Raw genomic sequence first — 12,337 nt, forward strand, 5'->3', positions numbered from 1 at the left:
TCTATACCTACAGCAACTGCCTATCCGCAGAACGCAACCCCAAACAGACGGACCGGACCTGACTGGCTCGTCTCCCTGTTTGGCCACTTAGCGTCTCGCGCCGCCGCCGAGCGCGATTTTGCGCCGGCCTATGAGGCCACTGTTTTTCCTTGTCATCGCGCGACTCATTTACGGTGCATTACGGCCCTTTAAACAATGCGCGCGCGCGGTGCGTGTCTCGCGGGAGCCCGAAATAAGCCCTCCCTGTCAGTCGTCCCTCGCCGCCGGCCCGAAGCTGCTTTGCAAAACGGGGGCGGGCTGAGCGGACGAGAATTTAATCTCCCCTGGTTTTGCGCGACGACATGGCTCGTATTATCTCGCGCAAATTGACCGGAGAACTTTGCCCCCCCTCCCCCCAAAATTTCCCCGCGGCCAATCCACCTCCGGGACTCGGCGTGATTAATTTGGCCGATGTGAACCTAAACAGGGGGGTCCAGTCGATACTTTTGCCGCGCAGTATCGCGCAATCTCGCGCGTGTCTATTAGCGACTGATTTGCGATTGCGAGACGCTTTTGTTTCCGTGCATTAGCGGCGAGTCGTCGCCATTTCGATCGAACGTCTTTTTAATATCTCTCTGCTGCGAAATTGATCTTTCGAGGTAATCGAAAATTTCGAGCAAAAACCTTTTTGTTATAACTCTCCAGTTTCGACTTCCTGATTCTTAATATTCGCGCCGGTCGATCTTGCGGAGCCAAAATCAATTCCGCAGCAACTTATTGTATACTATACCCTTTTCATAAGATAATTGCAGCGCTTCTTAAGATTTTGGCTCGCCGTTCATTGCTAAGAACGGCTTCTGCTGTTATCGTCGCTGCCAAGAAGATCTAACCTTTAGGACCGCCTATGTGTTTTTTCCTCTTTTTTTTGTTTGGCGTGGTAAATGCCACTTTCGTAATAATTAAAATTACCAAACAAATTTTATTTTAAACGCGTGATTCATATTTTAATGACCAAGCTCGTCTTCATACAGTAAAGTCTATTTGTGTGTTTTGGATGTATGATGTTATAGGCTACACCCAAAAATATTTGTATACAAAATTTCCATTACGAGTTGTAATTCACTTTGTCTGTTAATGATATTTAGTTACTAAATGTTTACTAAAAAATGCGACGAAAATTTGGTCGAATTGTGAAAATCTGTTTCACTTTGTTCGTCAGATCTGCTTACATGGCTTTCTTTTATGGGACAGTGATAGTCGCAGCGCTCTAAATCAGTGGATATGGGGACAGGGCTGCAATGAGAACAGAAGGCCTCGATTCGAAGGCACACGCGCCGCTCATGAATTTTTAATAGGCGAATCTCGGCCAGGACCTGCTAATTTACGGTCAGATTCTAGCACCAAGGGGCCCCTTCACTTCTTTCTGCACAGTTACCTTTTTTTAAAGTTATTCCCATTAGGCGCGTGGCGTGCGTTTACGTTCCCCGAAAATTTTTTTTTTTTTTTCTCGAAAAAGATCGGGACATTCCGGAGACAAATCTTTAACAGAGTTTTTAGTTGTTCGATTCGATTAATCAAACTTCGTGTTAGGTCTATTTTCATTTTGTTTTGCTTCTCCAAAGAACTCCGCCAATGAAAGTATTTAAGAAATGAGTTTTTTAAACATTTATGTAATGTTGTAATGAGTAAGACTTACGTCAATGACTTGACTTACACTAAAGTCACTGATTTCAAAGACTTAAGTCTTTTGACAAAATGACTTAGATTAAAGTTAAGCTTTTTCATTCAGCATTATTTTTTTAAATTTATTTGTCTTAATTTTGCACGTAAAACAATTTGCTTGCTATGTGTTGCATTTTTGTTATATTTTACAGTTATTGCTCACAATCGGACTAGTTAACCAGTTTAAACTTTGAACGTTAAAGGTTTATTTTAAAGACAAGGATTTGACCTGAAATTGACTTGCTCTTATTATGGCTTGACTTGGACAACCGATGACTTGGACTGGGACTTGACTTTTTATTTATTTAAAAAGACTTGTATTGGACTTGAGTTAATGTACGAATGACTTGACTGGGTCTTAAGTCATTTTAAGAATACTTGTTTACACTGGATTTATGCTTAGTGTGGACTGTGGATGTCATTCCTATTTTGCGCTGGTCGTTGAATATGTGTTTTTTTAGTTTAAGCAACACATTTAACATCAATTGTTAATATTCAGTAACTGAACGGCTTTACAAAACACTGCTTTAAACAAGTATGATTTTAAGCAACGTATTTCAAAGATAATATGTTCGTAAGTCATTTAGATCTTAATCATTTTTTTACACAAACTTATAGCATAAATTAATCTTTCAATGGAAAATTCCACATCAGTAGTTCATTTGAGTTATTAATATACAACGCAGTTCATGTAAAAATCCCCTGAGCTACTTTATCGATTCGGATAATTAATGGCGGCCTTTAATTAACGTTATTTTGCTTCAGTTCAAGTTTAGTTCGCTTATAATACGTTACACGGGTTCTTTGGGGACATCTAGCGACAATTTTATTTAAAGAATATATTAACGAGATTTGGACTCTTTTGAAAGAGTTGCTGCCGCTGAAAATATATTTGTTCCTGTAATAAAACGATCTTTTATGTTAAAATATACTTTTTATTACGACGGATTTATTAAAAAAGTTAAGACGGATTTATTTAAAAAGTTAAGTTGAAATTATTATGGGCATTTCACTTATGACCACACAATTGGTGTCAAAATATCGTTTTTGGGTGAAAATATACGTTTGTTTATCAAAATAAACATCAAACTTGAAAACTTGGAGGCCATCAAAATTTTCTAAGTTAGCCGAGCATGTTCTGTTCGCAATCAAGACGTATATAAGACTGCGATCCCAGAAGCTGGCACAATTGGATCTACTTAATATATGGCGCATACCGGGTAAATATTTAACTTGTCAGGTTCTTTTACACAGAACTAAAACATGTGATATTCACGTTTTGACTTTTCTGGAAAACTTTGGTGTGCCATTTCTTACTTTTGCGCGGTGCCCTATATGCTATATCCCCTGATGTACGCTCCAGTGTCCCAAAATCCATACGCTTTCATTGTGCGTTCAACACAATAGGCCGACAATAATATGGAAAACAATAAGTGATTGAACCAAAGCAATACCATGAAATGCAATTTTCTAATACAATGCCATGATCGACAAACCTACTTTCCAGGAGATTGCTGTATACCATTGTCCGTATCGGTCTACTTAAGTAGGTGGAAAAGCTAATCAACGAATTTGCTGTTTTTTAGTGGATTAGGCTAATTAACTTACACCATTTTTTATCGTTAGTTACAAGCAGGTCAACCGAACGAAGTAACAAAAACGTGTTTGTTTATTTTTTAAGCGGGTGAAAATGAGTTTAATTTTCACATGAACATTACGTTTGGAATAGAATTTTATCCAATTAACAGCATTTTCGTTTGGTAAACTAAAACGTTCTAACTGCTTTTTGTTTAAGGTTTACTAAAACTCGTACTGCTAAAAATTAAAACTTGTAAAGACTTCATTAGAATTGACAGACCGATGATGCCTTATTTTGTTGCGAAATACATTTCTCTTATAAAAGACTGACTTTAATTAAGACAGGAAAATATAAAGAATGTTCACGTGTTATATTTGTCTGTGTGTAAAAGCTTTTGCGACCCAAGCCAAAGACCAAATACATGTTTCAGAAAGTGCGGACAAGCTTTAACTAAAAAACACAGTTTTAATGCGAATTTGTGCATTAACTGGTGGAACGTCTTTCACGTCGGCCACGTTCGTCTTTCAAGGCTGCCAGCAGCCTAATGAAGAACATTGTAACGGTCTAAGATCGTTATTTGTTGTTGTCGGAGATCGTAATTTGTTGTTCGCCTACAATCCGCTCTTGTCCGACATGCATGCATTATTCATTCCTGCGGTTGAGTGACTTATTATTTTAATAAATTCCAGCTCGTGCTTCGACAGGTTTGCACCCTCTCTTACTGCTAATCATTATTTCTGCCAATGAGTAAATTCCATTAACGCTAATCAGGATTTAATTGCGTTATTTTAATGCACGGATTTTAGTTATGTTTGCAAGTATTCGCATTTATCGAAACGCGAATCAGGACGTTTAGTTCACTGTACCTTTGATTGCTGGTTTTCCATAGTTCACTACGTAAAACAAAAGTATATACTTATACAAAAACAAGAACATTTTCCTGTAACGCACACCTAATAATACGGTCTAGAAAACGTAGTAAGACTATCAAAGCCCATGCAGGAGTAGCATTTCAAACGTTTCGAATAACTCTTTAGTCATTTTCAACATCTGAATCGATAAAAATATATTCGAAACGTTCAAAGTGATACCTACTTCTGTACGGGCTTTGAAATTACTTCTAGGTCTTACTACAACATCCAACTATTATGCTCAACAATCTCTACTCTAAACATTTGACAGATCATCTTCCAGGTTTTATAGCATTGTTATTTGCCCTACAAAAAAGCATTGTTTAACTCCAACTGGCTTGTCTATCAATGCAAAACGTCAAGCTTTGCAGTTTACACCCAGGTATACGACGCATGATTGCGTTTTGATATATTGATGTATATTCAGAGTGCAGCTCTCTCGATTTACCTTGCGATATTTCGCTGCACTCTGGATTTTAAACAACCTCCCTACTTTGTTGTAAATTTTTATATTTTATCGAGAGGTTTGCAGTTCCAAATAAAGAAATCTATAATTACACCGATTTGGTTGTATTCTAAACTCAAATTTGGCCTCGAAAGGTCGCCAACACCTTTCCGATCACTTCTTTATAAGAAGGCACTTAAAAAAATGGGACAAAACAAGACCCAGCTTCAATTTAAATCAAATATGGCCGGGAAATTTGCTCGAACGCACACATTGCAATAATGGCTTCCAAAAACGATGTACCGACAGATGTCGCCCCAGAGTAATCCAAATAGAAATCTAACCTCGGTGAAGGATGTGTGGTTGCACTGCTTTCCTCTGTACTTGCAAGTCAGCAATATGTCTTGAATGTTGTGCCCGGCACGGTTGTAAAACTCGAACATGTTAAAATTGGCGTTGGGCCTGAACGCAAACGAGTTTTTTTTTTAGTCAGAAAAAAAAACAAACACTTGGAATGATTCATCTGATAAAAATTGGTACACGTTTGTACAATCCAAGTAAATTAGGCATCACAACATATGCTTATCTCGGTATTGACTTTACGCACAAAAAACAGCTTAACCATTATGTTTAGTTACGAGGCTAATTATGTCTAATGTTCGTAAATGAAAACATATTTTGGCTGATCCCGAATGTGCTGGTAGATTACCTTGTGACGATAAACCGTTACAAAAAGGATTAAAAATAAAATAGCCTAGTATGTGGGTATGGTTTTTAAAAATAATTAGGACAAACCTCAGGTCAAAGTTTGCACATTGATTAACAAAAGTTCTCCAATATTATAAACATTTTATTCCTCGATACCATTTGTCTGATAACAAATGTAGCTTTATTAAGATTCTGATCAGTCTGCTGCTGAAGTTAAACAACTCGTACGCACAGTTTATGCCAACATATATTTTAGTAAAACAAAATGTATATAGTTTCAATATTTTCAATTAGCACTATGGCCAACTTAAAGTAGTCTCATGGCCCACTACTGGACCATGGCCCGCAGTTTGGGAACCACTGGCATACACAAAGGTCATCGCTTATATAGCATCTAGACAACGGCCAAAACGTGCTAAACAGATTTCCATTTAGGTGGTGATGTCTTCCAAAATGGGTTGTTAAGGTACGGAGTTGAAAAATATTTACCCACTATAAGACCAACCCATGTCTAAATCACCTGAAACCAGAGAAATCCGATAGCTGTTTGATTCTTCTCTCGAGTTCTTTCATTTTGGGGATGGCACTCGGCTCCAGACTGTCCATGTTGTCGAAATACTCGGGTCTGATCAAGGTATCGTTTTTATCGAGGAACCCAAGAAGCTTCCCTGTTGCAAAACCGGCTTTTGTTTGTGTTTGTCAACAACATTTGTAAATTTATAATACATACATAGTTCTGGCAAAGCACTGTAATTTTATAACTTCGAACGAGTTTTTAATGACGAGGTATGCGAATGCTTATAACAGCCCGTGTAATATATTTCAACCATTTTTGAGGGAATATTTTTTGCGAAAAATGTTTCGGATAAACTTAAGTCGGTTTTGATGTGGGCTTAATTATATGCCGACTTAGTTTTACAATTTTAAAGTAATAACAGCAGCTTGCTCGTGAACAAATCAGTGAGTACCACTATAAAATATAAAGCTTGGGTCTGATTTCTTTCTTATGCGTTAAAACAACACCCTTGATACAGCGAAAATCGTATTTGGAAATGGTTATACTGCGTAGTCTAGTGGAGATTGAGCAAACGCTTGAGTTCTCCCGGAAATCTAACTCCAACAAGCCGCAATAATCATACAATTTGAATACTGCAAATTTGCTATTATTATTCATCTAGAAATTCCACAAAAAAACATATAGAAAACGCAGTGTGCTTACCGATGGTATAAATACTTAGTGTTAAGGCTATAAAGTCAAAAGTGTATGATATTGTTCGATAAATTGCCTCTTTCATCTGTTTATTATCGTCATAAAACAATTAGCATAAATCTCGACGTTTAAAGTAAATAAAACAAATAGACTTTAAAAAATGAATCTATAAACTGACAGATATAAAGTCCCCAATGAGTTTCAACCCAAATTCTCCATAAAATATGATTTAGCTGTATGAATCCCACGAGCTTTGCCGGATAAGCCATACCGGTGCAGCGGGTTTTATTCCGGTTTTGGAAAAATTCGATTGCACGCGTCCCCGATCAAAAAAGAACAGTTTGACAGTCTTGGTATGTCAGCCGGACCGTGCTATTCCAAACAGGTGATCGATATATTTCCCATTATCTTATCTAATGTCACTTGCTGTTTTTTAATCTTATAATCGCGTCTTTCCGCTGCGTTCTCTAATATTTTTTGGGTTCCGGTTTATAAACGGTTAAAATGTGAAATCCATTTTCCAGCAAATGCCTTTTTCTGCTTTGGAGACCAACAATTGTTGTATAGAGCCGTTTATATGCCACCAAATACTAAGGCTAGTTTTTGTTAATCTGTTTTTGAAAATTTGGAAACTCAGAATAATTTCGCGGCACATTTTACAAAACTATGCAGTTATGACTTAGCAATCAACCTAGCTGTTTAAAAAATTGGAAGGAAAATATTTAAATATCATCAATTATCAAATGGATAGCATAATTCAAGTTTCGCCTGCATGGATGCATTCCTTTTTGCTAAATTACCAAAATATTCCGAGACATATTTGGCAATTGAGGCACACTGGTGTGCTGCTTCACACAGTCTGAGAACCACTTACAAAGACTCTTTTTATAGCCTTACAGGTACAAGGTTTTTTACATTTTTCCGAAGATAAAATTAGGCTTCAAAAGTAAGTGTTTTTGTTATGCAGAATTACTGCTTAACTTTGGTAGTAAAGGCACATTATACAAATGCCAAATTCCATGTGTTTTTCCTTAAATGGAGTAGTTCGGTTTGTTTTCCATTTAAGTCCTGATGCGTTGTGGATTTGAATGACAGCACGAAACAGTGTGCAATTTCAGCGTTTGTGTTAATACCACGCGTAATTATTTCCACGTAAGTTAATAAACAAGGTTCGATACACGTTCTATTCATTTATTTTTTCACACCCAAAAACAAGTGTAAAAAATATCAATTTACTCGACCTATTTGGCTTTGGCATTCACTTCAAGCTACATTACAGATATGTTCATTATAGCTAAAAACAACTTACCCAAAATATTGTTTACTTGTCCCGTTCGAAAAATCAGAGACAAGGTGTCAGACAAAGGCCTAGCTAAGCGGTCGACATATAGGCCACAATAATTAAATCAGGCAAAGCTTCAGGCTTCCTTACCTACGTGGAACATGTCGTTTTTCGTGATCTGCCCAAAGCGCAGCTCGTTCAGGTTGCAGATGGTAATTGAGGGAAAATCGAGGTCCCCGGCCGATACCTCGTCGATTCTGGTCACGTGCGGGTAGCTGATGTAGTAAATCGCGCGGTTGGAGCTCTGAAATCGCATGACAGGCCTATTTACATGGTGGCTTTCTTGAATCGTCACGCTTCCTTAACCAAGCGAGCTTTTGCGACCACTTTGAACTTGCACGACCGCTTTGAAATCTACAGAATTGCTGCATTTCCAAGTCTTGGTCGGTTTACATGAGGTGTTCTAAAACTTTTTTTACCGCGGACCCCTATATTTTGTTTTGCCTCGCGTGGACCACGGTAGCCCCCAAAAAATCAACAGACGTCATAAATTGACGGCACAGTACAGATAGACTTCATAAATCTGCTGATTTCGATCCAAAAATGTTAAAGTGAAATGAAGTCTAAATAGGATTCAGTGCAAAACCGTTTTATTTTTAATCAAACTGTCTTCTTGAAAAAAAAAATGATTTCGTTAAAAAAAATGCCTTATGAACCCCCTAAAACTAGTTCCCCAGTTTAAGAACCCCTGGCTTACAGCATTGCTTTTAAAAGTAAAAGGCTTTTCCTGCAATGTTTTTACTTGTTTTACCTTGATCTCATTGCTCCAAATCTGACCCAACCTGTAATCCGTAAAGCCCTATATCATAATAATATTAAAATCTGTTAGAAAATGCGTTTTTAGGTCAGCAAGTTGGTTAACTACATAAAACTATATTTAAAGAGTTTTTACATTATTTTAAAGATAGCAAATATATACAAAATTAAGTCGGGTTCGTAACTATATAGTCAAGTTGAAAACATGGTTACTTACGGTAGTTAATTTTTTACAATAAAACAAGAAAACTTTCTATTCCCTCTTTTAAACTTTTTTGTAATTTTTAAATCCGTCTCAAGTTTGTAAGGCTACCAATTAGACGCGAAATAGCCTACACTGTTTCCAAATCAGGCTTTACGTTTCAAAATATCATTTAGATAAGAAATGCCATTGGTCAGGATTCACGACCAATCCAGCAACACACTAGTTTTTACACTTTAGGACTCACATATCCACTTGAGTTCTGCTCAATATTGTGCGCTGTCCAAAGCCTAATTACGACGCGGAAAACCCCTCGTGAAAAGAAAATATATTGTCGGCTTTCTTCGTAAGTTAGTTTGCATCGACTATCTGGACAGTGTCATGGAGGTTCCTCGAAAAATAAAATAAAGCTTCCATGTGGGTGAATAAGGTCAATTGGGCTACTTTGTTTAATCTTCCTTTTGTGTAATTAGAGGGAATGTTATCTGGCATGCACTTTGTTTTTTTAGTTTGTTTGCTGTCAACGGTAAATCTAACTTTATTAGCAAAATTTGATTGCCTAGTTTTGTGTAGCTCCGCATCTTCGTTTTATCTCATAAAACTAGAACAGCAAGAACGGCCCGAAAGAATCAGATTTTTTTTATTAGCGCATCGATGTTTTACTGGTACAACACGAAACTTTCATAGTCCCGAATAGCCTAATCATACCACCAAATAAACCTTAAAAAAAGACAATAGAAACAAACGTTTTAATAAAAACAAGTGCCAACAGTTAGATTGGGCAGTCCCACTATATACGGAGTTGGTCACAAACTTGATCATAATTTAAATAAAACCACGACCGATCTACATAACGAAGACAATATTTGGACGAAACCAACTGTTTTACTGGATCAACCAGCCGTTAATCACAAGCAAGCTTACAACATTTAATTCGCACAATCCGTCCGTCCCATATCGTTGGGAACACCTGAACATATTTTAACGCACAAAGCTAGAGCCTGGCTAAGGGAAAACAGCTTCAGATTCGTGAAAAGGCGATATTTAAGAAAATAATATAAGTGATCCACTCACGTACCCACCTACAGAAGAGTCAGTGTTAGCTTGTGTAAAAAAATAATGATCACAAACCAATAGTTAATTAGAAACACGTGCCAACAGTCGCCGACAGTCGTGCAAACAGTGGATTGATAACAAAAGTGAACATAAGTTGAACAAAATTATAACCATAGAAGAAAAACAGCGTCATACTAGTGGGGAAGACGACATTTAAGGAATGGTAGGCGGATCACTGTTTTTGCACCAAGTTTAATCTCACAGATGGTAAACAACCTGAATACCGTTTGACATTAACTTCAACAAAACTTTAACCTAGCTCCGCAGCAAAATAGTTCAAAACTCATAGGAAGATACCATTCAACAGTCACACACTTAATAAAACAAACGTTTCCGGTTTGCTTTGGACAATACCATAACCTTTGGCCACCAACCTGGCAATATCTGACGAATTAAGTTTTACTACAGTGTTTCTTAACCGTTTTTCGAGGAGACCCAACAAATAACAAGCTGGAGTAACAAACTTTGGTAAACTTTGGCGACCCGTTTTTTCTACTGAACTTTTTGTAAGTGAACAACACGTAAGACACATCATCTATAACAAGGTGGTTTCATGAATATCTATAACAAAGTAATTTCATACTAATCTTGACGAATCAATATGAACTACAACAGTTAAATCAATTTTGGGTCGCGACTTATGGGTTGAAAAACATCTCAATTTGGACGAGCCACCTGCAGGACAAACAGCGTCACGCTTATAAGGAACATGATTGGACCCAAACAAACTGTTGATAAAATACAATTGGCCGACAGGTTATTTTTTTAAGCCTTGCATTAGTCAAACAACCGAAACTAAAAACCTTACCCACATCAGAAGAACGTAAGGCTTGCAAGGAGAGTGAGACATTCCAACAGATCACCAATGGTTCGCCAATGGTTCCTTTTTTGCAAATCTGGCAATAGTTGGACAATCTAAACTAGACGAACCAACCTACAGCAGGAACAGCGCCAGGCTTGTGAGAAACACGAACAGACACAATTTAACAGTCGTTCAGAAGCAAGTTGCCAGCACAATTTTTTTTTTGTCACAAACATTAGCACTTTTTAACGACAAAATTAGACAAACCCACCTGCAGAAGAAAGAGAGTTATAGGCTTTTGAGAAAGGCGAATATACACAACTAAACAGTCGATCACAAGCATTTTTTGTCAAAAACCTTAGCACAGTTTGACGACAAAACTAGACGAACCCATACCTGCAGCAGAAAAAGCGTTAGACTTGTGAGAAAGGCCACCGTCCAGGCGAAGCGACGCAACGAGGAATGGTGGAGAGCGAAGATGTGACTGAATCCGTGCAAGGTTGAAGAGGCCGAAAACACGTGGATGTTGGAGGGACGATTGAGTTCCGACGTGTTGTCGTCGCTCTCCGTCATGGTCGCGTCATCTCCGCTGAAGCGAAACGTGACGTCATTTTGGTTGCTGAGTGAAGCCGAGAGACTGGTCACGTGGTTTTGCTTCATGGCTGCTGCTAAAGTGAGGTTTTACTCAAGCAAGGAACAGTCCGCCTGGTTTAGCCCACCTATAGATAAAAAGCAATGATTTAAACTTGGGTTGTTTGCGAAAACAACTTATAAAAACAATAATCCAAGAAAAAATTGATATCAATGCCTTTATTTAGGCTTAAAGGAGTAATATGAATAATTAACAGTTAGATCGTAACTTGTAGATCGTAAGTGATATTGTGCTATATCCTGATGGCGTATCAAATCGGTTATACTATTCGAGTCACTCACTGCTAAACTAAACTGACTGCACAAGATTTTCAGAAAACCACCCTTCACCATATCTATTCCATCATCTAATATTAGCCAAGTCCTACATATATTTCTCACAATACTGTAACTGCATTCTTTGAACTAATTCAATAACAATACATTATTATCTATAAGACTTAGAATATGAAACAAGCAAATATGCGTGCATGCTATCGTGTTTATTTTACAAATTAAAACATTTACATCTTTCTCGATCTGCTTTACTTTAAATATAAACGTTATTTGTTCAGCAAACTTATCCTAATTAATTGAAAAATTAAAAATTGTACAAATACCCAATTGAAAACTAACTGCCACTTTGTGAAGAAAATCCTACACCCACTAGATATCCATTCACCGTTGCGTCGAAACATCAACTTCAGATCATCTTGAAAATAGGCTCTACACTACATATTACTACACAAGTTATTTAGCTCGAACTTTCCCGATACGTCCAAAGTCTATTAGTCATGATCGCAGTGATTGATATTGATTTTGCGTCTCTGCGCTGTTCCCTTTCAAATTATTTGTTTTAACTCACCGTCCGCGCGCGTTTCACAGATTTAAATCAGCCAAATGAATGGCTTCTTTTTTTTTTTTGAGGGAAGGTT

At 37.5% G+C, this 12,337-nt stretch overlaps 1 protein-coding gene across 1 annotated transcript; it reads right to left on the reverse strand.

Moving 5' to 3' along the window:
* Positions 1-521: 521 nt before the first annotated feature.
* On the reverse strand, positions 522-11,432 carry LOC146145570 (acid-sensing ion channel 1C-like). The gene is made up of 5 exons (XM_083390619.1): positions 11,169-11,432; positions 7,987-8,140; positions 5,865-6,012; positions 4,981-5,098; positions 522-617 (listed from the first exon to the last, which is right to left on the reverse strand). The coding sequence occupies exons 1-5, from the start codon at positions 11,430-11,432 to the stop codon at positions 522-524; spliced, it is 780 nt and encodes a 259-aa protein (XP_083246745.1).
* Between the last annotated feature and the right edge of the window lie 905 nt (positions 11,433-12,337).

This window comes from Ascidiella aspersa, chromosome 5 (genome assembly GCF_963924565.1).
Source record: "Ascidiella aspersa chromosome 5, kaAscAspe10.2, whole genome shotgun sequence".
NCBI classification, from domain to species: domain Eukaryota; kingdom Metazoa; phylum Chordata; class Ascidiacea; order Phlebobranchia; family Ascidiidae; genus Ascidiella; species Ascidiella aspersa.